This window comes from Tamandua tetradactyla, chromosome 2 (genome assembly GCF_023851605.1).
Source record: "Tamandua tetradactyla isolate mTamTet1 chromosome 2, mTamTet1.pri, whole genome shotgun sequence".
Lineage (NCBI taxonomy): Eukaryota > Metazoa > Chordata > Mammalia > Pilosa > Myrmecophagidae > Tamandua > Tamandua tetradactyla.
This window is the reverse complement of record NC_135328.1, coordinates 19,170,719-19,198,173: the sequence shown is the minus strand read 5'-3', so window position 1 is coordinate 19,198,173 and position 27,455 is coordinate 19,170,719. Positions and strand designations below refer to the sequence as shown.

The following is a 27,455-nucleotide window of genomic DNA, read 5'->3' as shown; positions in this document are numbered from 1 at the left end:
ATAAACGGGATGAATATGGAGAGAGAAAGAGAGGACACCATGAAAGGAAGAGCTGAAAACAATGAAACCCAGAAGAGAAGGGAGAGACCAGCAGACGCCATCATGTGCCTTGTTAGATTGCAGAGGAGTCAAGGATCACCAGCAGCCAGTCTCCAGGGAGAAAGCATTCCTGATGGTGCCTTGATTTGGACATTTTCCTCAGCCTTGAGACTTTAAGCTTGTAAGCTGTTAAATTCCCACTGTTAAAAGCCAACCCATTTTATGGTATCTGCTTTCAGCAGCCTAGCAAACTAAAATAGCAGCCTTTTAGTTTTTATCTGTGAAGAGGGAATCAGCCATTATTTTAATTTATCTTCCTCAACATCTTCAGGGAAATTTTTCCTTTCTTTAGCAAAATATCCAATGACTAAAAACAAAATGTAGTTAGCCTCTTTCATATGGCTCATCAAAGAGATTAATAGTGCAGTAACAGTTGGGAAAATGAGCAAAGCCATCCTGGAGTCAGAAAGAGAATACAAAGTCCAAGTCAATTAATAAAACAAATTACGTACGTATTTATGCTGTTCCCACATCTCTTCACTGCCTCCCTGAGCTGAGTACTTGCGGTCTTCAATCTTTGGTTTATTCCTTGTTTTTTACTAAATGCGGTTTTATCACTTACATATGTGTTCCTAAAACCATATTGTTTATTTTGAATGCTTTTTCATTTACAAAATGGATTCATGAAGCAAATAAGCTTCTGGGACTGCCTTTTTTACACACAACATTATATTGCAAAAGGTCATCCATATTATTGCATGTAGATCTAGTTCATTTATTTTACATTATACAATCTTCCAATTGTATGACTATCCCACCATTTGTTTAGCCATTTTCTTATCAGTTGACATTTGGGTTGCTTTCATTTTTTGCTATTATGAACAGTGCTTCTAAAAACATTCTTGCACATACTTTTCAGTGTGCCTGTGGAATTGTTCTTTGGGAGTATACTTAGGAGTAAGAATTACTGGTTTAACTTGAGTATTTAAATGTACAACTTTACAAGATAACAGCAAATATTTTCCCAAGGCGGTTGTTTCAGTGTATATTCCCACAAATAATGTACAAACAATCTTATTGGCCCACATCATCTTCAAAACTTAGTATTATCAGACATTTTTCTGGACAATCATAGTTAATATAAGCTCTTGTTGATGTTTTCATTATCATGCTTTGTGGTATGTTCATATGGTCTTATATTATTTAAAAAGAAATAAAAACATAAGTAAAAGAGGGCCTTGCATGACTGATGAGGAGAATACGTAATAAACCAGATACGCTTGACACAATTTTGTGTACTTAGGATCCAGAGTAAGAGTTGGAGGAGAGGTAGACAGGAATCCCAGCTCTAATAAATGCCTCAACTATGGCTTCTAAGGAATATCTTGAAGGGAAGGAAAGAAAACCTTGGAATAAAATGTTCCACTGGTACACTGTGCACAGCCCATTCATTCTCCCCTTTTCAGACTCATTTCATCTGCTTAAAGATGCAGCAGATCTAAGGGTAATCATATCTAAAACCATCTTTGGGTCCTTTGAAGGGGAGGTGATGAAAATTCACATCCTTTTAATCAGGTCTAATGGCAATATCATCCCAGTGTGGTGATAACCTCTCGAGAACAATGTGAGATGCTCATCTGAGATTGTATTTTCCCCTAGGATACGGCATTGGTCTCCCACCCAACTCTCCACTGACCTCCAATATATCGGAGCTAATCAGTCAATACAAATCCCATGGGTTTATGGATGTACTCCATGACAAGTGGTACAAGGTAGTTCCCTGTGGCAAGAGAAGTTTCGCTGTCACTGAGGTAAGGAAAGATTGCTGGGAATGTTGATGCTTCGGGTGGCTTTACTTTGAGAGTATATGGAGAAATGCTGTTACCTGTGCCTTGCGGTCAACCATCTAGGCTATGGCGTCTGCCGGGTCTCTCCATGGTAACTGGGTTGCTCCTTTCTTTGAAGTTAGGATTTAACAGTTTGCAATGACAAATGTTTGACTTAGATTTAAATGTGACATAAGTGAAGGAGGGTTCTGGTAACAACTCTGTATATCTGTGTATACAGATAGGACAGTCACCCCAAGCCCCGGGAGTGTTATGAACACACTTGGAGCCAGTTTTTCCCAGGGTTGAGGTCTGCACTGCTGTATGTCTTGGTTGAGGCAATTACAAACTTTTATAATGAATCTCACCGTGTGCGTATAAACAGGATGCATATCCCTGTACAGGGACTGGTGGATTTGTCTTGAACAACCTATGATATAGTATTTCGGGACAGCATCCTCATGACCTAAAGGTAGAAAGTGAGTAAATGAAACTAACCCTCTGCTCATTGGGCTCCTCTGTGAAGTCCCTCTTCCTGAAAGATTTCCCTTTGTCCAGGACACTGTATCCACCTTTTTTTTTTTTTTTTTGCTTTTGCTTTCTCCCAGAAAAAGTCAGAAGGAAGCATGCCTGTTATTGCCTATCTTGCCACTCCTTTTGCTTCAAATATCATGTATTTCCGGGCTGTGCTAGAATCTTCGTTTGCGCAGGTCACTGCTATAACAAATACCACAGACTGGTTGGCTTAAACAAGAGGACATTATTAACTCACAGTTTTGGAGGCTAGAAATCCAAATCCATGGTGTCAGCAGGATCAGGCTTCCTCTGAAGTCTGTAGCATTCCAGGGCAGCCTGCCAGCCTCCGTCACATGGCCATCTGTCCCCTTCCGTCTCCTACTACTGGCTCCAATTTCCTCTTCTAATAAGGACCCCAGTTATATTGGATGAAGGCCCCCCTTGATTCAGTTTGGCCTCACCATAACTAAGAACATCTTCAAAGAGCCAATTTACAAATAAGTTCACAATCACAGAACCAGGCAGGGGCTTAGGACTTGAACATGGCTTGTGGGAGAACATGATTCAATCCATATCAATTAGTGTACAGAAAGGAGGACTGGGCTTGCTGTTGCATGAGCCATGTTGGAAGCCAGTCTCTGCCACCAGCTTACGTTGCACAGGTCACTTAACCCAGCTCAGCCTCAGTCTCTGTTTTGGTTTATTAATGCTCCCAGAATGCAATATACCAAAAATGGATCAGCTTTTAGAAAGGGCATTTATTCAGTTGCAAGTTTACAATTCTAAGGCCATAAAAATGTCCCAACTAAGGCATCCAGAGAAAGATACCTTGACTAAAGGAAGGCCGATGTCTGTCATATGGGAAAGTACATGGCTGGCATCTGCTGGTCCTTGTTCCTGGTTCTGTTGCTTCCAGCTTCTGATGCCACTGGTGTCCTCTCTAAGCATCTGTGGGCCTTCACTTACCTCCTCCAGGACACAACTCTGAGTTCTTGCTTGCTTAACATCTCATGGGAAGGCATGTGGTGACACATGCTGGGCTCTGCATCTCCAAACATCCATGTCTGGGTGACTGCTCTCTCTGTCAGCTCTTAACTCTCTCCAAAATGTTTCCCCTCTTAAAGGACTCCAGTAAACTAACCATGACATGCAGAGTCATGGCTCCATCTAATCAAAAGGCTACAACTGTGTGCATTCTATTTCCATGGAAACAATCTAATCAAAGGTTCTACCCTAAACAATATTGAATCGGGATTAAAGGACATGGCTTTTCTGGGTTATGAACAATTTCAAACTCGCACAGCCTTCTCACCTCTTCCACAGCTCTTGTGAGGAGTAAATAAAATTGTAGTTCAATGGGCCGGTCCCTGTCCCTACACCAGTGGGGGAGGGGTGTGGGCAGGAGGGGTGCATGCAGCAGAAACATATGCTCCAGAGGGCACCGCTCCCAACAACCTCGCCCAGAAAGAAGACATTCCTCTGCTCCTTTCTGACCTTCCACCCCAAGACAGTCCCAATCTGTCTTTTGCATCAGGGTAATTATTTAAAGCACCCTCCTTCACTTTGAAAAAAAATGCTAATTTGGATAATAAATTATATGGTCACCGACTAACAAAATATGAAGCATGCTTTTTTCCCCACCCATTTCTGGCATGAACACTTGCCCCCCTCCACCCGCTCCCCTTGAGAACTCGGATGGCCTCACCTCCCATCTCTTGGCAACCCCAGAGCTGTCTTGCTGCAGGTTCTCTAGAGGACATACTCATCATTTTTTATTCCAGGGTCTTACCTGCTGCCCAGAGTCACCCAGAAAATTACAGGTCCAACTCTGCAGACCAGACCCTGGCAATTTTCAGAGAGGAATTTTAAATTGACCTCAGATGTTTCCCCGCAATTGTCCTGGCACTGCTGTGCCTCTGACCACAGTGAACTTGTTGTCGATCAATTCCACTGGAGAAAGCATATGGCAGAGTCTAAATTTCCTTCATTTCCCTTTGACTCAGAAAAAAAAAATGTAAGTTTTTCAAGTTTCTGAATGAATTTAAGGATTCTAGGGCAAGAGTTTTGTGAAATCTGATTTTCGCAAACCAAGAAAAGGATGGTGGCTGGTCACAGCTTAGCAAACTCCCCCAAATTTTTCAAGGAACTATTAAAATCTATGATGGATGATATCTGGTTTTACAAATCTTCTTTGAATAATGGGTTAAATAATGCACCTTTTATCCAAGTGCAAATAACCAAGTAGGAACAGTGGTCTTGGCAGGGAACAGATCGTATAGTCTGCAGTGAGCATTAACGAAACTATTTACAATGGTGTGGTTTAAGGAAACCAGTAGAGATAGTTTCCCCAGGCAGGTAAACTGAAGAAACCTAAGCTAAAAGGAACAAATGAAAAAAGTCCTTCCTAGAACCCAGGCGGTGATAGAAGAGGGCTTTCTGTAGCCTTTGGTGAAGGACACGGAGAACTCATGGCAACCAGGCAATGAATACCCAGCAGCATTCTCCTCCCACCCTCCCATCTTCTACTACTGCCTGAGGGGAAGACAGCCTGTCGGTGTGGTCCACAAAGGTCAGCTTCTCTGAGCACGAAGCAGGGTGGAGAAAGGTGGAGAGTGAATCTGGAAGGGCAAATGCCCAGCACAGCCCCTCATAGCAGATATAGTGGGAATGAGGAGCACCTGCTAGAGGAAAGTACCTGCAGCCTAGGAGGGCCTGTGCAGCATCTGCACCCCCAGCAGGAGGTCCACCCTGCAGGTAGAAAGGCCATGCCATCCCCTGGTCAGTGACGGGGAGGAGAAGCACAATCAAGTCCGTGAAGAATAACCCTTGTCCTTGGAGTCAGACCACCCTGGCTCTGCCACTATTGGGGAGAAACAGCTGTATGTCCTTGGGAAAATTACTTAACTTCCCTGAGCCTCAGTCTAATGCATATCTTGCTGCGCTGTTGCAAGGTTTTCCAACTCTGTCTCCAGGAAAATGCACAACAGGATGCTTTTGCCCCATTCCTGACTCTTCCACTGTTCCTGATCTCACCCCAGCCCTGACCATCACTCCAAACCTTCACTCCACTGGCCTGCCCGGTCTTGAACTGCATCCCCTAAAGGGTGGGACCAGAAGGTAGAGACGGAGTGAAAAGTTCTATTAAGCTCATTAATAGGTCGTTTTAAAAGCCGAATGACCTATTCAGCTTGCTTGCTTTCAGAATCACTGTGTAAGTGTGAATTGTGAAAATACCTATGAGATTGAAATATTCGTATCAAAAAGTGTACCAAGTTGCCATGAACACAGAAGATTTCACCTCTCTGATTTTTCTCCTCTGCAAATGGTGAGGATTATAACCCAAGGACAAGGGTTAATATTCATTTAATGCCGGAAACAAAGTAGATGTCAAATGGATGCTAATTATCATATTTGTCCCCCACCCCCAAGGGACCTTCAGCAAATGGCTTAACTTCTCTAAGCTTGTTTCCCTGCCTTGAAAGGGCCATGTAACGTGACCAGCACAGAGGCATGGTAGTTCTAAAGCAAGTTGGTTCAAGGAAGTTTTGACCTAACTAGCTAAAGACATGGGTCCCTGGACGCAGAGAAGGACTATGTCCCATCTCCAACCCCTAACCCAGACCTGATCCCCGAGGACCACCAAAATGTGCCCTGATATTAAACCTCCTTACATTTGTTCACCAAAATAAAAAAAATAAAAAAAAAGTGGAGCTGTCCCATCTGTTAATTTGTTTAACAGATTATACAAATGAGTCAACTATATGTCGAAAACCAAGGAAATCACCCAAGTCACACCAAGAAGCTTCAATGCCAGTCATTTTCCACCCAATTTGTCTTTAATTCATACTAAAAACCCGAAGGGAATGATTTGGGGGGTGGAGGCAGTGTGATTTTTAATGCGTTCCTTTCTGCTCTTGACAGCTAGGTCACATCTCAACACCCTCCTGCCCCGCTGCCCACCCTCCCCCTTCCCTTTTCAATTTAAAATGTCACTGTCTGCAATGCTGCCTGATGGAAGTTATGGCGAGGCAGGGAGAGTTAATGACTGCAGATTGCCTCAAATTGAAACCCCGTGTATGCTGGGAGCCACCTTGACAGCTGAGTGCTTCCCCTGGAATAGCCTAAGTAATGAAGTTTAATATTTAAAGCGGTCATAAGGTCAAATGGATCCTATCCAGGTAGCTCTTTCTGGAAACGATGAAGAAGCACAAAGTTTTATGCCTGTCCTTTTACGATGTGGAGTAGAAATGTACAGGAAGACAGGGAGCCCACTCTCAGCGAAGCCTCACCTTCCTCTCCTCTGACACCTGAACACATTCATTCATCTATCCATCCTTGCATCAGCCACCATGTACTGAACTCCTGTGAGTGAGCACAGTGCCAGATGCAGCCTGCAGAGATAAATACAAAGACACCCTCCCTGAGCTCAGGGTGCAAGAGAGACTCGTAACCAGCCCCTCCACCACACTGCCACAGGGGAAGCAACAGAGGAAAATATAAAGTCGAGCAATGACACAGACAAGGCCAGGATTCACTCACAAAAGAGGAAGGAGGAATCCAAGTAGACTTCCTGGAGGAGGTAACCCCTATAGGAGACGGTCCTCTAAGCACAGCACGAAGAGGCCCAGAGGCTTGAGATTAAGAGCCATGCAGTCTGTCCCTGCCCGCCAAAGACACTGTACCCAGTCATGCCCAGTGGATGGGCCTCCCTGCCCGCTTAGTGGTGCCCTGCCTTGGGATAGGTGGCCACCCTCTTTGGGCCTACTTGTTCCGCAGCCACAGTCAGACCCCAAGTCAATTATACGCCTTTAACTTTCCCTGCATGCTGTCTTGCAGGCTCTCTATACTCTGCAAGGGCAGGGACATCTTTTCTGTCTCCATAGGGAAGGCAGTCCAGAATAACTCAAAGAATTTCAGCTCTGGAAATGGACATAGTGGGGGCTGACTCTCAGCTCCACCGCTGCATATCTATGCATGCCGTGCAACTTCTAAGGCTTCAGATCCTCACCCCAAAACTAGGGATAACAATAGTGCCTGCTTGAAAGAGGTGGAAAATATTTAATGAGATGCTTTGAGGAGAACACTTGAGTTAACCATGTTCCCTCCTCCCCCACTAAGTATAGAGCTGGGAGCACAGATGAAAAAGTATTTGGTGAATAATAAGCACATGCAAGCAATTTGCCATTGGAGCACCCTCCCTCTTAGACCCTTATCCACAAAAGCAGAAGCTATAACAAGCATCTTATAAATTCCAACATAAATATTTCTTTTATTTATTGCTTACATCTGTTATAGGACTGCAGACTTATTTTACTAGGGGACTTGAGAAATTCGTGGCTCTGGAATTTTCTGTGTTACAACGCGCCTTTATCGTATCATTCTATACCTTTCTTTCAGCTCGGCTTCTAGGTTTGAGTGAACAAACCTGAAGATGGTTTATCGTTTAGGCTGAACTTAAACAGATCTATAAAGAAACAATAAACTATTTTGTCTCAAATGTGGTCAGTGGGGTTTCACAGTCAGGCCGCTGGGTGGGCAGTCTGGAGACTACAATTCTCCAGTCCTGTTACCATTGTGAAGCTAGGGATGCTTCTCTGTGGTCCTCTGGCCACTGTAAATTCTGGCACAAGGAAAACGAATTCCAGCAAGTGCCTCCTTCACCCATGCAAATGCCCAAGTATCTTCTTTCGTATGCCGGTGATGCTGAGCATAAATTCCACCCAGGGCCACATGCTGTTAGTAGTTGCTGCTTTTCCCCTGGTTAAATTCACTGAGTTCATGAATATTTATGAAAATTCTATTTACTATGCAACTGAAGGGTGTGAACTGTGCTCAAACTGATTAGGACTATTGTGAGAGACAGTCTTCCTTCCATTTTTTTTTCCAACCCCATACCTTGCAATCTGCGGGGGAATCACAGGAAACCGGACTCCTCTCTCAGAGGCGCTGCCTCCAGGCACTGAAGTCTCCTCTTTGAAAAACTCTGAGAAAGCCTGGCAGTGTGTGAAGACTGCCATCTAGTGGCTATGATGTGAGGTGCCACACAATCTCAGAAAAGCCGTCCTTTTGTTCTTTGTAAACAGCATTCACTGAGTTTAAGAATTGGAGAATTGGCCCCTAGATATTTCCTCCAGTGTCTTCAAGACTTCAGAAGACATTTCCTCCCCCGTCCGACTATGTATGGTTGAGGATATTTCCGGAATTATGGGATGAATAAGCAGCATTTTGGGGACCCCTGGAGCCCCATCTTTACAGGAGTGCACCTCCCATTACACATTCTAGGTGGCTTCTTGCAACATCTAAGCACAGGACTGGCCCGCGAGAGAAGCCAGTGCAATCACTTTTGTAGCCTCACCTTTGCTTCCTCCCTCTATCCCTCTATCCAGTAACATTCCCTGGCCTAGCCTTTGACTCCTAGCACTTCTCACCCAGCCCAGGCCCTCATTCCAGACGAGAATGCATAGTTGTCTTTGTTTCCTAACTGTTCTCCTGCTGCCAGTCCCTTTCTCTGTTCACTCCATGCCAGGTTAATGTTTCTAGAATGTCATGCCAGGTGAGTCATTCTAGAATATCACCCTAATTACTTCGATCTGTTGATTAAAACCAGTGCTTTCCCTACCAAATAGAAAACAAATGTCTTAGCCAAACATTCAAAATCCTCCTTGATCTCTTTCCACATCTCCTCCAGGTCAATTTCTGATACCATGCTCAGGTGTTTCAGCCACATCGACTCTTGCAGATGCCCAAACCTACTCCCTTCCCCTCTTCTATGATTACGGTACTTTCCCCCCTTATATGGCGGGAAAAAAAAGTCTTCCTTCATTTGTTTCCAGCAAGAAGTAATTTTTCAATTCCATGACTTCTTATACTCTTTGCCTTTGCCTGTCCGAGACACCTTTCATTTTCCATCCTTGTGTTGTCATTAATTATAACTCTGATGTCTCAATCTGTGTGACAGTCAGTAAGCTCTGAGTGGGGGCTGTCTCAATGCTTTATATGCCAATACATGAGTGAATAAATCATGCACTGTGCGGAGCAATTGAATAAAAGTGGCCCTTTCTTTGGAGTCTGAGGCAAGGTCAGACCATCTCTCCACTTCATCTAATACATGCTGTCCTTTGTGCCCCCCACCCCCCAACCCTCACCAGTCACACCAGCCTTCTTTGTTTTTCCTACTCCGCATGCTCCTCCTGCCCCAGTGCCTTTGCTTCTGGAACTCCTGCTGCCTGGAACACTCTCCTCCTGCCCCAGTGCTTTTGCACATGGAGTTCCTTCTGCCTGGAACACATCAGGGAGCTCCCAGCCAACTTCTTCAGATGTCAGCTCAACAACCACTTTCCTCATTAATCCTTCACTGGCTTAACTAGGTCAGATTCCTATTGTGCAGTCTCTCCTGGCACCAGTTACTTCTCTGTACCACTCACCACAAGTGCCCCTTTACATTTGTGGGAAGATAATTCAGTTTAATGTTCATCTTCCTTATGAAGACTGCATGCCCCATGAAGACAGAGGCAGCAAGGAAAGTATCTGCTTAGGTCGCTACCATAGCCTTCTCACACAGTTGATGTTCAATTAAATATTTGTTGAAGAGACAAATGAAGAGTTGTGTACATCTGTATATGAGAACATTCTACTAGAACTTTGCTGACAACCTTAAAGTGGGCGATAATTACAATGTTAACTATTTTTGTGCCTATTCTATGCTTGGCATTAAGTCAAGTTCATCTCATTTAATCCTGGGAACGATGCTATGAAATAACAACCATCCTTGTTTTACAGATGAGAAAACAGAGACTCAGATAAGTATCTCTGCACAAGTTGCTAAATAACAAAACTATGAATTAAAACCATCCACTCCAAAGCTCATTTTAAATACCATCCCAGGATTACAAAAGGAAGCCAAGTGTATTAGTCCTGATTGTTTAGAATGAACATGATAAACGTAAGAGACTGATCAAATAGAGCTGCATTCTGAAAGCTATGCTGCTTCCTAAACTGTCGCTTTCTCGAAGCGCCATGTCCCTTTCACCTCAGGAAGCTCCGTCACCTAGCTCCAGGCCTGGCACACAACCGGTGCTCAATACAGATTTGTTAAATGGATTTCAACTTGAAACAAGGTTTGTCGCATCTAAAGAAGATAAAACACATACAACCAGTCAAATTTCTGCTTTGGGGAGAGAGAATAAAGCAGTAGGGAGGGGGAAAGGAAAGAGAAAGGGTACCAAGACACCTGGAGCACTTCCTGTCCGCTGGTGTCATTCTAGATGCTTGTTCTTGTTATCTCCCTGATGCCTGCAATAACACTGTGACACCATTGCAACATCCCTGCTCATCACATGAGATGAGAAATGTGATGCTCAGGAGAGGTTGCAATCGCAGGCCTGGGTGATTCATGAGCAACGCCGTAGCTAACCTCAATACAGGTGGATGGCTATCATGGTGGCCAGCACACCACGGAAAGGGGAGAGTCTCCAGCTAAAGGTCCAGGGCCTCCCGTAGAGCTTCCATGTGACACTGCTCAGAACCTGTCCTCCTGACACGCTTGGTAAAGGAAGGCTCTGTGTGAAACTCTGGCTTTGCACCACTTCCGTGTCTGTTGGTTTTGATCATAAAATGTCTGTTTTTTGACCCAGGACCTCCTCAGAGTTCTTTACCTGGAAATTCTTGGGTGGGGGGGGAAGACTCACTGAAAATAGAAGAGCCATCAGGCCCCTCATTTCTCCCAAGACAGTGTGAACTTCTAATTTACTTACTGCAGCAAATGTCTAATACCCCAGATCCCCCCTCCCACCCCGTGATAACCACCCAAAGTACAGGCCAATGGAAACAGTAACAAATAGCATTTTTCCATGGAAATGACTAAGAAGAATAGCTGGAGAAAATCAAAACAATGGCACCAAGTCCCACAATAATGCTGAACTACAGAGTCTGCGAAATGTAGAACAATGAAGAACTCAACGTCATTGACTGAAACTCCAGATCCAGCATAGCACTACATCCTCCGTGACACGAGAGGAAAGCAATTGTGGCTAATAATTTCAGTGAGGTGGTACCATATTCCCAGGTTTGTCTGTTTGATCATTAAATTGGTTAAGTGTTATAAGCTTTCTCCTCTTAGATAGCATCTCTATGCACACCAGCTCAGTGACCACGTGCAACAAGTTGGGCAGGTCTAATGATTGCCACCATCTTGCAGCATCACTCCAGACTCTGCCTGTCTTCACATGGTGCCCTCATCTCTGTGTGTCTGTGTCTCTGTGTCCAGTTCCCGCTCTTCTTACAGGGACATCATTCATATAGGATTAGGGCCCATCCTCATCCAGGATGGCCTCATCTTACCTACTCACACCTGGAAAAATCCACTTTCCAAATCAGGTCACATTCTGAGGGACTGGGGGTGCGGACTTGGACATATCTTTTGGAGGGAGAAAACTCAGCCCACAATGGTGGGTTACCATATTCCTCAAGTCTGTGATGGAGAATCTGTTGTCACTCCCAAGAGTGCTGAACTGTGGAAGCCAAGGTTAATGCTGTTAAAGTGCTTAGAGAAGTGTGTGGTGTAGCATATGGAGAATGGTCCATTGGTGTTTGCTAAATGGACATGCATACACCTAAGTGTCCTGGGCTGCCAGCTATGCTTTCCTTAAGACTTCATCTCCACTGGTAGCATAAATAATAATGATACTGACAATCATTTATTACATTGGCTAACACCAGCTTTAGTCCTCATACAACAGAACAAAATATATACTATTACCCCCATTTTACAGGTGAAAAAACTGTTGTTAAGGGCAGTGCAACAGTAGCTCAGTGGCAGACTTCTTGCCTGCTATGCCAGAGTCCTGGGTTCAAGTCCCAGAGCCTGCCCATGCAAAAAAAAAAAATTGTTGTTAAGCAACTTGTCCAAGGTCTTTACTGATGCTGAGTAACCAGTTAAGACTTGACACTGGGTTGTCCAATTCTAAATTCTTTCCACCCTATGATGCTTCTTTCAGATCTAATTAATCCAGTCAGTCAGGGTAATATCACAATTATCAGATATTTTAGTCTCCAAGCCATTCCTTTTCCCTTAAATGGTCTGGATTTGTGCTATTCTTTATGACATCTACTAGCCACAATGTCTATTGAGCACTAGAAATGCTGAGTCTTAACTGAGATATGCTGTAAGGATAAAATACACACTTAGTACAAAAAAAATATTGCATAATAGATCTTAATACTGATTACATGTTGACACAATAACATTTGGGTATATTGGGTTAAACTGAATATAAAAATTTATTTCACCTGTTTCTCTTTTGCTTTTTTTGAATGACTACTAGAAAATTACATATAGGACTAGTATTCTGTTTTTAGCAGAAAGTACTGCTATAGATTATTGTTTCAATGTCCACCTACTCTATCCCTCATTTACTGATCTCAGAGATAATAACTAGGATGAAAGTATTTGCCTTTCAGTTATTTTCAGGGTATGAGCTGATATAATGCACAATGTACAAACACTGAGTTCTAGCTTGAGTTCTGTAGTTCTAGCTTTGTCATTCCATAGCAAGAAACACATAGCACTGAAAACCCAGAACAATTTGGTACTCTTTTATCACTTATATATACTTTAGTAGTTTTACATCATTTTTTAGCCATATAACTAAAAGAACAAATTTCATGGACTAATACAATACTTTCCCTTACTGCTGAAATTTCATTCTATTCTAGTCTATCCTATTCTAATTTTCTAGTATTGGTTGCAATCCACTGAACAAATTTCACAATCAACTAATGTATTGCAACCCAGAGTTTATAAACGTATAGTGCCTACAAGTGAGATACAGATTCTGGTTACACAAAGATGAGAGAATATTTGGTAAATAAGAAGAAAATCCTGGTAGAAATGCAGAAGGCCTGTCACCGGAACAATATCTGTGATTTCCTCAGTTGGCCAAATTGAGGGGAATTTATAAGACTAAATGCTTGCACTCTCCCAGGCATTTTGCTCTATTGGCCATGTCTGCTGTCCATCCATTGTTCTATGTGCTGAGAATTGCCCCTTTTTATAAGAGCAGGTGCTTCTTTGGGGATGTGTTCTTCCTACCACATCCTCCCCAACACCCAGCTCAGCCACGAGCTTCAAATCGAAGCTGCCCCTTTTTATAGGCCATGGCCATTGGGTCAGCAGTGGGAACCTGAACCAAGAAAGACCAATCAGAGCTTATTTCTTGGATTTGTGAGCATCTAACTAGATCAAGGAAGAGTCAGTCTTTTCTGAAAAGACCCCCCCCCCCCCAAGATGTTGACTTGGAATCTGTCAGTGGTCCTGTCTTCTGCTGTGTAAAGAGAGAGTGAACCAGGGGGAGATTGAAGCCAAGCAAAGCAGAAGTGAGAGCTGGGTCTGTGGGTCCAAGACTTGCAGAGCCAGCTTCATGGGCATTGTACAAGGCCCTGTGCTTGGTTTAACGCACCGTGGTTGCCATTGTGAAATTCTTAATAGTTTTCAAACAGGGGCTCAGGATTTTCATTTTGCCCTGGATCCTGCAAATTATGTAGCCAGTCCGGAGTTCTTGGTCCCTAGTGTTCCTGGATCTCAATTGGATCTTTACCCTTCCTAAGACTGGATCATTCAGCAATTCTTTCGATAATGTGAGATTCTTCCAACAAACTGCCTCTTTTGCTAAAAACTTCTTGAAGGTGAATTCTCTTATCTGCAGCCAAAAATCTGTGCTATACTCTTAGTTTCCCAGCTGCTAAAACAAATACCATACAATAAGTTGGCTTAAAAACTGAAATTGATAGGCTCACGATTTCAAAGGCTGGAAAGCTTGCTCCTTCCCAGGGCTGCTATCATCTGACTGTCTAGCCATCTTTATGTTTCCTTGGCTTTTCTGACACATGGTAATGCATATGGCAGCATCTTCTTTCTTTCCTGAGTTCCATTCACTTCCAGCTTCTGGCAATCTCTGTGGCTTCTCTTCTATGTCTGGAATTTCATTCTGCTTTTAATGGACTCCAGGAATTCCAATTAAAGGCCAATCTAATTCAGCTGGAACATGCCTTAAATGAAGTAGCATTTTCTAGAGTCCACACCCACCAGAATATGGACAAAGGCCAAACTGGGATACATTGTTCAATCTACCACATATACAATGATTAAAGACAGGAGATGGGGCCAGTAGTGCAATTCCAGAGAACCTAAGGCAGGGTACCCTGCATGCCTAGAGGGCAGCAGGATGTCTCTGAGGCTTCCGACTTCCCTGAACTGCACCCCCAAGTTGCAACAAATCCAGTTGAAACAAAGGGCAGGAGGGAGTGAGGGGGGAATGAGTACCTATTAGAGTCTAGAATGTTGGTGGCAATGGACGACCAGCACTGATTTCAGGCATCTTGTAATTCATTATATGGTGACACCTTAAATTCAAATTCTTCACAAATTCAAAGGGTTTGTACCCAAACTTTACCCTGTTCATTTCTCTGAGTAACTGGAAAATAAATGAGTAAGGGAAAGCATGTTTCCAGTTTAACATCAGTATGGTTGGGGAAAGGGATTTCATTTATGTAATACCCAGCTTTGGGGGGGAAAATGCATTCTCATTTGCTTAGAGAGGGAAATAGAAATGACCATAAGTAATATGTAATGATAATGGTTACCTTTAGGCCTCTTTTGGCCCAACCAAAGTACAGAGAATTTGCCAATGTTTTCTAAAAGTGAGGAAGCATTTGCCTCCTTCAGTTTGATTTAGTGGACTGGGAATCCCCAAAGTTCCTTCGAATTGTATTGCTCTTAGGCCAAATTTACTCCAGACACATTTGGAGTAATTGATGTGCTCCTAAAGGAAGAAGGATCTGAAAGAGTGTGTTAATCTCCAACAAAAAAGAATAAATCCAGTTGAAGCAAAGTTGGGGGGGGGGGGGGGAGATTGCCTAGCTCACAGCTGCTCTGAACAAATGCAAAGGCTTCTCTGGGCCCAGAGCAGCTGTTCCCCAGTGCTCCAGTGTTGCTGCCAGCAGGTGCCAGTCCAAGGGACACGGAAGGAGCATAACGTGATGGAGTCACAGTAACACGGTGACAGAGGCTGTGTTCTCAGGACCCGTGTCTTCATGAAAGAGGCCGGTACTCGTCAGTGTGTGTATTCTTCAGGATTACATGAATACCTGAGGTGATCCACGTAAGGAATCCCCCAGAGACGCCAAACCCCTTGTCCGGGAAAAGGATTGTGCTCACTTTACCAGAGGAGCGTCCATCCTGACTTCTCCTCTCAGACAATTGTTGGAAAGATACATAGACTACCAAAACTTGGCTGTATTATCTGATTTAATCCGAAAGCTTGGACTTTAAAGTCAGCATAAGCAGCCCTTGATTGCAGTTCATTGAGTCATTCAACATTTATTAAGCAAGTAAGTGTGCCAGGCATGGTGCAGATGCGGGCCCCTGCCCCATTGGGGTTTACTTTCTAAGGGAAAGAAGACAGGAAGTGAGACGGTGAAATAATTGCAAGAGGAAAAGGGATTATAATGGAACGCTACAGGACGCTGAGAGGAAGAGCCCCGCCCTCTCCCTTTCCTAGATACCTAGCCTCCTCCCCCCACCAGGTTTCCCCTCTCCCCGCTCTGCCCACCCGCTCCCACCCCCCCATCCCCCCACCAGCCTTCCCCTCTCCCCTTTCTCCCTCCTTCTCCCCCTCCCCCCACCCTCCTCTTCCCACCCCCACCCCACCCCGCCCCTCGCCCCACCTCGCTCCCAGCGCCCCCAACCGCCTGGTCCTGCGAGCCCCGCGGCGCAACGGTCCCGGCGCGCGCCCCTCCCGCCGCCCCCGCCTCAGCTCCCTCCTCGGATCCCGCGAGTCCGCGTCCGCCGCAATGGGAAACGAGTCGAGTTACCCCGAGGAGATGTGCTCCCACTTTGACCATGAAGAAATCAGAAGGCTGGGAAAGAGGTTCAGGAAGCTGGACTTGGACCACTCGGGCTCGCTGAGCGTGGAGGAGTTCCTGTCGCTGCCGGGGCTGCAGCAGAACCCGCTGGTGCAGCGAGTGGTGGACGTCTTCGACACGGACGGCAACGGCGAGGTGGACTTCAAGGAGTTCATCCTGGGCGCCTCCCAGTTCAGTGTCAAGGGCCACGAGGAGGAGAAGCTGCGGTTCGCCTTCAGCATCTACGACATGGATAAAGACGGTTACATTTCCAACGGGGAGCTGTTCCAGGTGCTGAAGATGATGGTGGGAAACAACCTGAAGGACGGGCCGCTGCAGCAGCTCGTGGACAAGACCATCATCATCCTGGATAGGGACGGCGACGGGAAGATATCCTTCGAGGAGTTCTGCGCGGTGGTGGGAAACCTGGAGATCCACAAGAAGTTGGTAGTGATGGTGTGAGCTTTCTTCCCAAGAGCACCACCCGAAAACCGCTTTTGCTTTCTCCCTCTCTCTTTCCAGATCTGCTCAAGACGTCCAGCAGCTACCTTCTCTCTGATTTATTTGGAAGTGTTTCTCTTTGTGACCAACTCAGTGTTAATTGGATCCTTCCTCTCTCAGCAACTGAGGGCCGCCCTTTAGTGGGGGGGGGGGGGGCACGATGGAAAGAGCATGGTAGGAAAACAAAAGGAAATGACTCTCATGGACGTCTTTTGCCTTGTTCTCATTCAAAAACCAAACCTTAAAGAGCCGAGACCTTAAAGGTTCAAAAATATGAAAATGTACATCTTTGTTTTTATTTCTCGTAGTTTTATATAGGGGAGAAAAATGCACAATTTAAATCGGGTGCTGGGTTGTAGTGTTGAGATGTCTCTTGACAGATTAATAAAGTATTGTTAACTTCCTATCACTTGCCTTATAACACAGTAGACTGTAAGTGTATTTATACCTATTCCTGTTTTTCCAGGGACAAATATATTTCTCTTTGCTGAACACCTTTTAATCACCTTTCTCTGGGCAGCAATAGCTCATCTTTCTCTTTCCCAGCCCAGCCTCCAGGATGCATCCAGAAAGCCCTGCCTATGTCAGGGGTCTGGACAGGTAGGGGTCCCGTCGGCTTCTCCTATCTCATTGCACCAGCTCCTGAATGGAAACGGGCTTCAGGGCACTAGTAAGGGGAGCTAAAGCTAGACTAAGTGTCCAGCCCAAGTGTCAGCCCCCACAGCGCTGGGTTGTCAGGGTTGACTACCTTAATCTCAGTATTGAATTCAGTTAAAAGGGTTTCCATCCGGCCAAACAGAAGGAGGGACCTTCCAGGAAAGCTCTCTTACCTGCAACACTGAACCTCACCCCAGGATGGAGGATATGGGAGATATTGAGGGTTAGTCTTCCCACAGGGCACAGGGAATGAAGATTCCAGCTGGAGTGGGCACTCCCCAGAGGGTCAAAGTACTATTCCTCCTGGCACTCAAAGATGCAGAAGCAGGCAAGGATGTCTCTCCCACAGAGGTGAATGCTGTCTGCACTGGCGAAGCTAATTTTGCAAATCAGATCTGGGGCCTAGCAGGAAAGCTGAGAGCTCTCTCCTCCTGGGAAGCTTTTTCCATGATAAAACTGGGTGCATCCTTCTCCAATTCTGTGTTCAGTGACTTCATGCCCATAGCTTGAAATCGCCCAGGGTGAAAGTATTATTCCATTGCAGAAAATAGCAAAAGCTACATGTCAGGGCATTGTTCGGTTTTGTTTGGGGAGAACCAGTGCTAAGTACCCCCCCCCCCCCAGGTATTACCAGCTCTCTGAGGCCCCACGTTCTGTCGGTTCTTAGGGCACAAGCCTACCTCAGATAAGCTAAACCAGGGCTGTCCCCAAAGGCTACCCCTTCACACCAACCCTCACAACAATCCTCATTCTCAAGCCCTCATGCACCCCCATGCAGAGCTTAAGGCTCTGAAAACACCAGGACAATGAAAAGTACTTGCCATAGGCTTACTTAAGTCAAGGGATACCACTCTGGCAATTTTTCTCAGGACAAGAAAGATCTGTTTCAAGGAGATTTGTTATCCTTGTGCTTTGAAGAAACTGGCAGCTAGTCTTGATTTTAAAAAAGAGAGAGAAAAGGAAAAACAAGGCCACAAATTTCCTCACTGGCAGGGTGGCCATGTAGCAAGGCACCTGCTACTTTTTGTATAATGATTACTTAGGAACCATAAAGAATAGGTATCCCTGTCTCTTTCATTCCTGTGCATTTTTAAAAACTGTTTTAATAATTAGTAAGCACCTCCAACCCTGTAGTGATAGGAGGTATAACCCCATCCAGGACAGTGCCATCCAAAGACTCAGAAACACCTGGGTTTGGATTCAGTCACCAGTGGGTTTTTGTCACAGCTCCACTTCTTATTAGCTGTGTGATCATGAGGAACTTACTTAACCTCTCTGTGTCTTTCCTCTTAAAAATGAAGGTCATTCCTATATCACAGGATTGTTTAGTGATTCAAAAAGATAAAATATGTAACGCTTAGAGACGGCAATGGGTTCATTCCACTGATTCCCTTCCCCTTTCCTCCCTTCCTACAAAGTCAATATATAAAGGAGACAAGAACCCCCGAGTCCTTAGGGAACCTCACTTAGCACTTAGCCATGCCGACTCTAAAACTGGTCTGACATTTGTGTAGTCTGCACCGAGAGGCAACCATGGAGACAATATCAGTGTCTTCCCTACCCCCTCATTGGCAGGGGACTGCACACTTCTTTACTTGAGAACTAGAGAAGCTTTTAAAGAGGATGTCTCATTCTAGCCCAACCTATTTGACTTGGTGGAGGAAATTTTGCAACATCCATGAGGAAAGTGAACTCACGTAATACTCTCCTAGAGGACCTCTTAAGGAGAGACATTATTTGTATACATTGCAATGTGGAAAATTTTAAATTATGACCAAGGCTTTGAGACAGGCCGGATTACATGTTACAGCCATACAGAATTTCAAGTATCTATATGATAAAACCTGACCAAAAATAATAGGAAAATTTAAAATGGCATAACCTAACATGCTAGGAAATCTTTTCAACAAAAAACCCCACCTTGTCTGAAATGCCTATCTGGCCAAAAGATATAAATATATGATTTGTATAAAAGGAGATAGAAAAAAAGAACACCCAAAAATGTTCAGCCTCAGTAATTTGACAAATGCAAATCAGAATATATAAGCTGGGAAGCATAATTTATTATAAATATGAGGCTCGTGAGGATGTGAGCAACCTGGGCAGTGAGCTTTTTGGGTGGTAGTGAGAATGGTTTCTGCCTCTTGGAAGACCACGAAAATGCATCAAGAATCATGAAAGCAGTTATATCCTGTGACCCACTAACGCTACCCATTTTTTTTTTTACATGGGCAGGCACCAGGAATCGAACCCGGGTCCTCTGGCATGGCAGGCAAGCGTCCTTGCCTTCTGAGCCATCATGGCCCACCCGCCACCCATTTTTTTCTTTCACCTAACAATACTCAACTGTCCTGCATATAGCTGGAAACACATTAAATCTCTCCAGAATAGGGTGCAAATCCTTGGGTAATATTCATTCTTAAACTTGATATCTTACAACTTAAATAGTATAACATGAACAAAACAGCGTTACAGTCCTCGTTTCTGTAACTGATCGTGTGGTCGAAGTTCATATTTACATGTATCTCAATGAAAAAATCAAGAGATTAGTTTTAAAGACACTGTACACAAAATATTTTTATCACAGCAATATTTATAATCTATTATAAAAATAAATCATATCAAAAATGAACACCTCACAGTTTGGGAGTAGTGAAGTCAATTATTATTTTAAAAATAGATCATAGTGTACAGTCATCAAAATTAAATGAAATCACTATGCAAACCCAGAAATGTAATAATATGGTTTTTTAAGAAAGCATAATGTGTGATCAGTATATCCTGTGAGTAAGACTCTAGAAAATATGAATGTATGTGATCATAGTTCAGAAGAGGAAAAGGAGAATTGAAAGTCGTTTTTACGGTAAAAAGATTGTGAGTAATCACCTCAATTTTAATTTTTTAAAAGTCTTTTTCATAGTTTTTAAGTTTATTTTAATGGTTAATTAGAAGTTCAAACAGACTCAGCAATAGAGGTAATGCAGCAAATTAAGTACCAGTTCCATGCCTAAAAGGCAGATGCCTAAGCCGAAAAGCGTAGGGACTCAGGGGTGCAAGGAACAGAGAGAAACTCCCTCTCCTCAGCTTCATGGCCGGTTGAACAGTTTCCGGGTCTCTTACTTGGGGCCACCGTAACAAAGTGCCACAAACTGGGTGGCTTCAAACAGAATTGTATTGTCTCACAGTTCTGGAGGTCAGAAGTCAGAAATCAAGGCATCCATAAGACTGGGCTCCCTTGGAAACCTCCAGAGGAGACTCTTTCATTGCTTCTTAAAGCTGTTGGTGTTTGCCAGCGTTCCTTGGGCTGTAGAGTCATCACTCCCATCTCAGGTCAGTCTGTGTCTCTTCTTTCCTTATAAGGACAATCCAATATGATCTCAACTAATTACATCTTCAAAGACCCAGTTTCCAAGCAAAGTCATGTTCACTGGATCTGGGGTAAGGACATATCTTTTGGGGGACACAATCCAACCTATGGCACCATGTTAGAAAAGGCAGAGTAGACACCAGGACTCAGGAAGTGATTGGAAGTTCTGGCAGACCGTGATTACTTTCAGTCTAATCCTTCTGCTTCCCTAGATGTGTAAGCACAGCTCTTGCAGTGTCTCCCTAGATTTTTTGTTTCTTTTTAAAAATGTGATATTTCAGTCTTTTCTTGATGAGAAAATTCCAGATTCTCAGACTGAACCTCATCTCTCTGTTTCTTCATAATTGCTGTCAAATGCTTTTTTAAAAATCCTGAACAATTACACCACTCAGTCTTACCCCACCCTCTCCAGCAAGGGGGACTCTTTCCCTTGGGGAACTCTGCCTCTAATACCTATTCAACCCATGTATCATGTCCATCTTCTTCCACCTCTCCCCAACAGATGGCCATACGTCCAGTTGCAATGATGAATCTGCCAAATTTTATTGAATTGCTACACCTCTAGGCAAAATAGTGAGGGAAGAAAAAAAAAAGTGAAATCAGGTCTTCAAAAGTAGAACAACCTTTGCCTACTCTCTTTCTGCTCCTGAGTATCTGTGAATCATCAACATTCCAGAAGAACCACACCGCTTCTTTTCCTGTCCCTAAATTTGTGACCCCTACCCTATGCCCATCTCTCTTAGCTAAAAAAAGAGAAAATTTTTTTAAAACACCAGGATTTGGCTTTACAAATTCAGAGAGGAGAGCATACAAAATGTAATGCACTGGACCATGGAAAAATAAAACAAAAATTCCCATGGTGCTTGTAGTCATTTTGCTCTAGGGAAAAGGACTTGAAATCTTGAGAGTAACTGTTATCCAAGTCCTTTTCAGTCATGTACTTCATTCAACAAACATTTACTGAGCACCTACTATACACCAGGCTTCTGGAGACCTGACAAAGACAGAGCCTTGATCTGTCAGTGCTGTCTTCCTAGGCCATACTCCACCCATTCGTTTCTCTCAGGGTTCCCAATGAGAAACAGCCTATTGCAACAGAGGATCTCTCTATTGCTGTCTTTGCAGTCCATCAGATTCTTTGTTTGCAAGCAACAGATGAATCTAAATGTGAACTGGAGTTAGTGAAAGGACCGGGAGATTCAATGTTCTAAAGTAAGAAGGAGAGTGACAGATGAGGAACAGCAGGACTCAGCACAGGTCCAGGATGTCATGGCAGAAATTAGGAGACTGTCATTGGAAATGATTGGACTCCCACCACTTTCAATGGCAAATGTCTACTGCAGATGCAAATTGGCCTAAATTAGGTTGCATCCTTGGCCCTGGGGCCCTGTGGTTGGTGTACACGTCAAAACCATGTGAAGTAGGGGGAGGGAAGTCCCCAAAGGAAAGGATCCTCAGCAAACAAAGCCAATACGCTTCCACCACAAGTTGTCTGGAATGATTGCATGCGATCTCCCATGTTTCACTTTATTTATTTTAAATATAATTTTCCTTCTCTTTCCTTCACCAGATGCTCAGATCAATGACTACTAGCCTTATCAGAGTGGCATGTGGGCCATGCTCTCTGGACTTCAGTTTTCTCACCTGTCAAGTGAGAATAGCCATCTCTACCTTTTCTCCCTCACAGAATTACTCTAAGAAACTCCTGAGATATAGGAAAGTGTTTGGAGCTGGGGGTGGGGGGGTAACATACACATTTATATCATATAAAAAGGATTCTAGTTTTCATGTGCTTTCATCCATTCATTCAAAAACTATTTATTGAATGCCTAGTATAGCCAGGCACTGTTCTAGGGCATCAAGGTATGACTGTTAGAAAGAAAGCTATATCTGAAAGAGAACAAACACTTATCCAATTGTGAAGGAGAAAAAAAATTATTCCTAATCTTGCAAGAACTGGCGTCCAACTGAAAAAGTGATGGCTGTCACGCCAAGCAACTAAAAGCAGTGGTATTCATTTCCTAAGCCTAACGTGCAGGTCCCTCCCCTGTTTCTCCACTGATTGGATACTCCAGAGGTAACAGCCTATCCAGATAGTCTAACTAATTCAAAGTTTCCACCAGAGGTTCCCACTTTTGATTATGCTTTATGTTTCAGTGACCCCGGCCATTACTTATTTAAATTTGTATCTACCTATATGGCACCAATTCTAGGCTTGCATCAGAGGCTCTCTCCTTTCCCTACCTGCAAGACCAGTTTGAGTTGTCCTGCGGCCCTTTCCTGCACCATCTTGTGTGAAAGCTAAACTTAATTTTATTCTTACATGACGTTGAGCAAAACGGACAAATCTTTCATTCTCCTGGAGGTGGGAAATAGGCAATAAACAAATAAAAATATTTTGTCTGGTGTATTAGTTGCCAAGGGCTACCATAACAAAGTACCACAACTGCACCATCTTGTATGAAAGCTAAACTTAATTTTATTCTTACATGACGTTGAGCAAAACGGACAAATCTTTCATTCTCCTGGAGGTGGGAAATAGGCAATAAACAAATAAAAATATTTTGTCTGGTGTATTAGTTGCCAAGGGCTACCATAACAAAGTACCACAACCTGGGTGACTTAAACAACAGAATTGTATTCTCTAACAGTTCTTCAAGCTGGAAGTCTGAAATCAGGGGATCAGAAGGGCCAGGCTCTCCTGAAGCCTCTAGGGGAGGGTCCTTCCTTGCCTCCTCCAGCTTTTGGCAGCTCCAGGTTTTCCTTGGCTTGTGGCAGCATCACTCCAATCCTTACCTCCATCTCCCCACGGCTATGTTCTGCTTGTGTGTGTTTCTCTGTGTCACTCCTCTCCCCCTCTTATAGAACACCCGTCATTTTGGGTGTATGGCCCTCACTACTACAGGCTGATGTCATCTTAACTAATTACACCTGAAATGACCCAATTTCCAAATAAGGTCACATTCTGAACTACTGGGGGGTTAGGACTTCAGCATATCTTTTTGGAGGGCACAATTCAACCCCTAACATCAGGATCAAAATAAAGCAGGTAAGAAGGAAACATAGTGCTTGGGAGAGGAAGAAAGATGGAAAGGATTTTCCCTTTTATCTAGAGTGATTGGGTCGGACTTCATGGATAAGTGATGTTTGAGCAGAGACCTCAAGAAAACGAGGGAAGTAGCCATATTGACTCCTGGTAGCAGAGTTTGCAGGCAGAGGGAACAGAAATGGAAAGAGCCTGAAGCAGGGATTTAAGGAACAGAGAACAAGCCCATGTGGTTGAGAGAGTGGACAAGTGAGAGAAAAGAAGGATATGAAATCAGAAAGGAAGTGGGGACTAGCATTTTATGTCTTGAAGGAATTGCAAGGAAACTGACATCTACTCTGCATGAAATGGAAAACCATGCCTGCACTTTGAGCACAGAAATGATGTGTCATTTTGAAAAGGTCATTCTTGCACCTGAAGGGAAGCCAATTAGGGGACTATTTCAATATCTGGGTGAGAGAGGAGAGTGGCTTGGGCCAGGACGATTGGTCGAGGTGGTGGGAGGTAGTCAGATTCTGGATATACCTTAAGTGTGGGGTCAATGATATTTACAGAAAGACCAGATGGGAGATGCTACAGAAAGACTCGAATATGACTCTAAGATTTTTGACCAGAGCAATTGCAAAGCCAGCGATTCACCAAGATGTGAAAGACTGTGCAAGGAGCAGTTTTCAGAAAGGGAATTAGGAGTTTGCTTCTGGTGTGCTAAGGTTAGGATGTCTCTATTAGATATCCAAGTGGAGAAACTTGGTAGGCAATAGGGAAGAAAGATATAAATCTTGGAGTCATTGGCATGTAAGAGCCACTTAAAATCATAAGTCTAGATGAGAATGTGGGTGTAGTTAAAGAATTAAAGACTTTTGCATTTAAGGTCAGGAAGATGAGAAGGAACCAGCAGATGAAACAGGTAGAAAAAAGAGAACAAGAGAGAAAACAAAAAGTATAGAACATATATCTCAGAACATAATCAGTAGGGTCCAAGCTGCTAGTATGTTGTATAAGGTGAAAACTGAGCATTGAATTTGGCAGTGTGCAGGTCACCAGTGGCTATGACAAGAGTTATTTTGTTGAAGATGGGGGACAAAATCTTGATTAGAGAAAATGGGAGGAATTGGAAGCAATGAGGATAGACAACTCTTTAGAGGACCAGAGAAGTTGGGGTATTGCTGTGTATTTGAAGGTGTGGATTGGAAGCAAGGAAGGGTTAGCTGCATAGGACTTAATCAGTAACATCTAAGGAAAATGATGAGTGAAATATTTGAACAGCATTCCTTGCTGGAGGATTGACAGCTAGTCAGCTATCTAACCAGCTGGCTGAGTTTCCAGTGTCCACCTCTAAGCAATATGCAGAGCAGAGATTGGACAGCAACATAGCTGGTGCTCTTGGCCTCTACATATCATTGGGAGCATTGACGAGCTGAATGTCAAACTGTCACATTTGGCAGTTCAGGCATCTGTCTTTAACTGAATGTGGTCTGTTCCTCGGGATGTACAGGCTGCTGAATTTTGAGATGGTGGGAGCTATTTCCATTATTTTTCATGGGAAAGAGCATTAGGCATTCCCACCTCATCTAAAAATTCCAACCAGTTTCCATAAATATCACTAAAACACTCTTAAACACCTATCGATGTTTAATATCTAACACAACACACATGGGTTGTTACATGTAACATTAATGCTTATATAAGCATTTAAAACACCAATTCTTTAATGTTTAATAAATGAGTCTCTCTGGTCTATGAGCACGAGATACAAACTGTGATTTCTCTCCACATGACGATGGATATATACTAATGAAAATGAACAATATAATAAAATGTTCAGGAGGCATAATAAACAACATTTAGCAAAATAAAATAAATAAGCAACCCAATTTTTTGAATGATTACTTATTATTGCATTGGTAAAGTATAAGTGGCAGTAAGCTGTGAAAGACAACGTGAAACCATAAATGCCTGGTTTGTCCACAACTGAAGACTATCTTCTCTCCTTGGCACCTAAGACTCAGGAAACGTGCAGCTGCACGCTAACAAATGAAGCTGCAAGCAAAGCAATAGGATGAAAATTTTAAAACTCAAAAACTATGCCTGTTTCCATTCACTTTGCTTGGATTTATACAGCTCTTGACAACATGAGATGGGCCTTGAAATTGCATTTCTGAATGTGATATTTCTAACTCACGTCCCTTGCAATGGCAATCATTTTGTCTGCGCAATCTGAATTTATTTTAAAAAATTGACATTGAGTATTCCTTGTTCCTCTTCTTCCTCTTCCTCTGACGAATGTGAGATTCAAACTGAGCAAATTGCATTTATGAGAAAAACTTTTTTTGTTTTGATAACGTGGAGAAGATGCACAAATCTAAAGCACAGCATGTTTAAATTGTATGGTCTTAGGGGAAGAACAGTTGAATTACAGCTGCAGCTGTACTTCTTGTCACCCAGACTCAGACATAACTTAAGCATTTTCGTTGAGCTTACAGGCAGATTCATAGCAGATTTGCAATTCAGATGGTGAGTTTTGAATGAAAAAATTTTCAAGTTGTTATAATAAATAGACAGCAAGTATTCGGATAGCAAGGGATATCAGTAAATGGTGTTGGCTTGAAAGGCCATGCAGGATATGGCATTGGGCAGTCTTGGATCCAAAGCTTGTCTCCCTCACTTCTTAGTTTATATGATCATGGGTAAGGAAATTAATCTCTGTGAACCTCTCAGTTTACAGGATTACAATAAAATCATCATATTCAGATTTGGTGCACACTTATTAGATGCAAAAAAGGAAGAAATGAGAACTACTTCCATTAGTATTAGTAGTGTATAGTTGTAAACAACAGAAGAAAAGAAATGTTTCATATAAACTGAACACAGCCTATTTGTTATCAGGGTAATAAGAGGAAACTAAAACTAATAACTGTTATGCTCAAGAAAACAGAGAGGAAACCACGTGTTTAAAAGCCAAATGGCTCACTTGCCTTGGTAAATGTTATGTCAGTGGAAATGGAACTTACCTTTTTTTGTAAACATAAATGTAAAGGTTACATTTTTCTTTCTCATCTTCACAGTGCCTTATGAGAAAGCAGTGTCCATCTGTTTGCAGCTTTGCTGAATGTTTGATGATATTGGCATTAAAGCTCAGAATGGATTTCCCCAGTTTATTCTTTGTCCACAGCAATAATAATTGATTGAATCTTCTCCAATAGCCACATTACAACAGGCCCAGGCCAAGGGCTATTTTCAAACACATTTGTATGTACTTTCAAGAGGTCAGGGTTACACAATTATACAGGGATGTCCCTGGAAAAGCCGAGTATGTGGGTAGCCCCCGAGGCCCAATGCTTCTCCCCACCAGACACCTTCCTAGACCAGCGTTCCTTGTTCCTTGGGGCTGGTCTCCTGGCTCTATTCCATCTGTCAGGTTCTCTTGCCTTATGTCTCAGTCTGTAGAGCTGGGGCATGCTTTCAGATCCTGCTCAGCTCCAGTCTTTGCTTCTCCAGGAGTCTCAATACTGGTTTTTGATCCACAGACCCTGCTGAAAGTACTGACATGAGGGAAAGAGATCCCATAACCCAAATTCCACCAGAGCCTACAATCTCCAAGCTC

The 27,455-nt window shown here is 43.3% G+C and overlaps 2 protein-coding genes across 2 annotated transcripts in view; both read left to right on the top strand.

Annotated features, from left to right (window-relative positions):
• The window catches only part of GRIN3A (glutamate ionotropic receptor NMDA type subunit 3A), a 165,745-nt gene that overhangs the window by 121,385 nt on the left and 16,905 nt on the right, over positions 1 to 27,455 (top strand). Inside the window, exon 6 of the mRNA XM_077140632.1 lies at positions 1,699 to 1,850. Within this exon, the coding sequence (XP_076996747.1) occupies positions 1,699 to 1,850 (152 nt within the window). The remainder of the gene's footprint in view (positions 1 to 1,698; positions 1,851 to 27,455) is intronic.
• PPP3R2 (protein phosphatase 3 regulatory subunit B, beta) lies at positions 16,158 to 17,219 on the top strand. The gene has a single exon (XM_077140606.1). The coding sequence runs from the start codon at positions 16,230 to 16,232 to the stop codon at positions 16,740 to 16,742; it is 513 nt and encodes a 170-aa protein (XP_076996721.1). The 5' UTR covers positions 16,158 to 16,229; the 3' UTR covers positions 16,743 to 17,219.

Bases quoted from the DNA above. Each gene is read 5' to 3' on its own strand.
- PPP3R2 (XM_077140606.1), top strand. From the start codon at position 16,230: ATGGGAAACGAGTCGAGTTACCCCGAGGAGATGTGCTCCCACTTTGAC.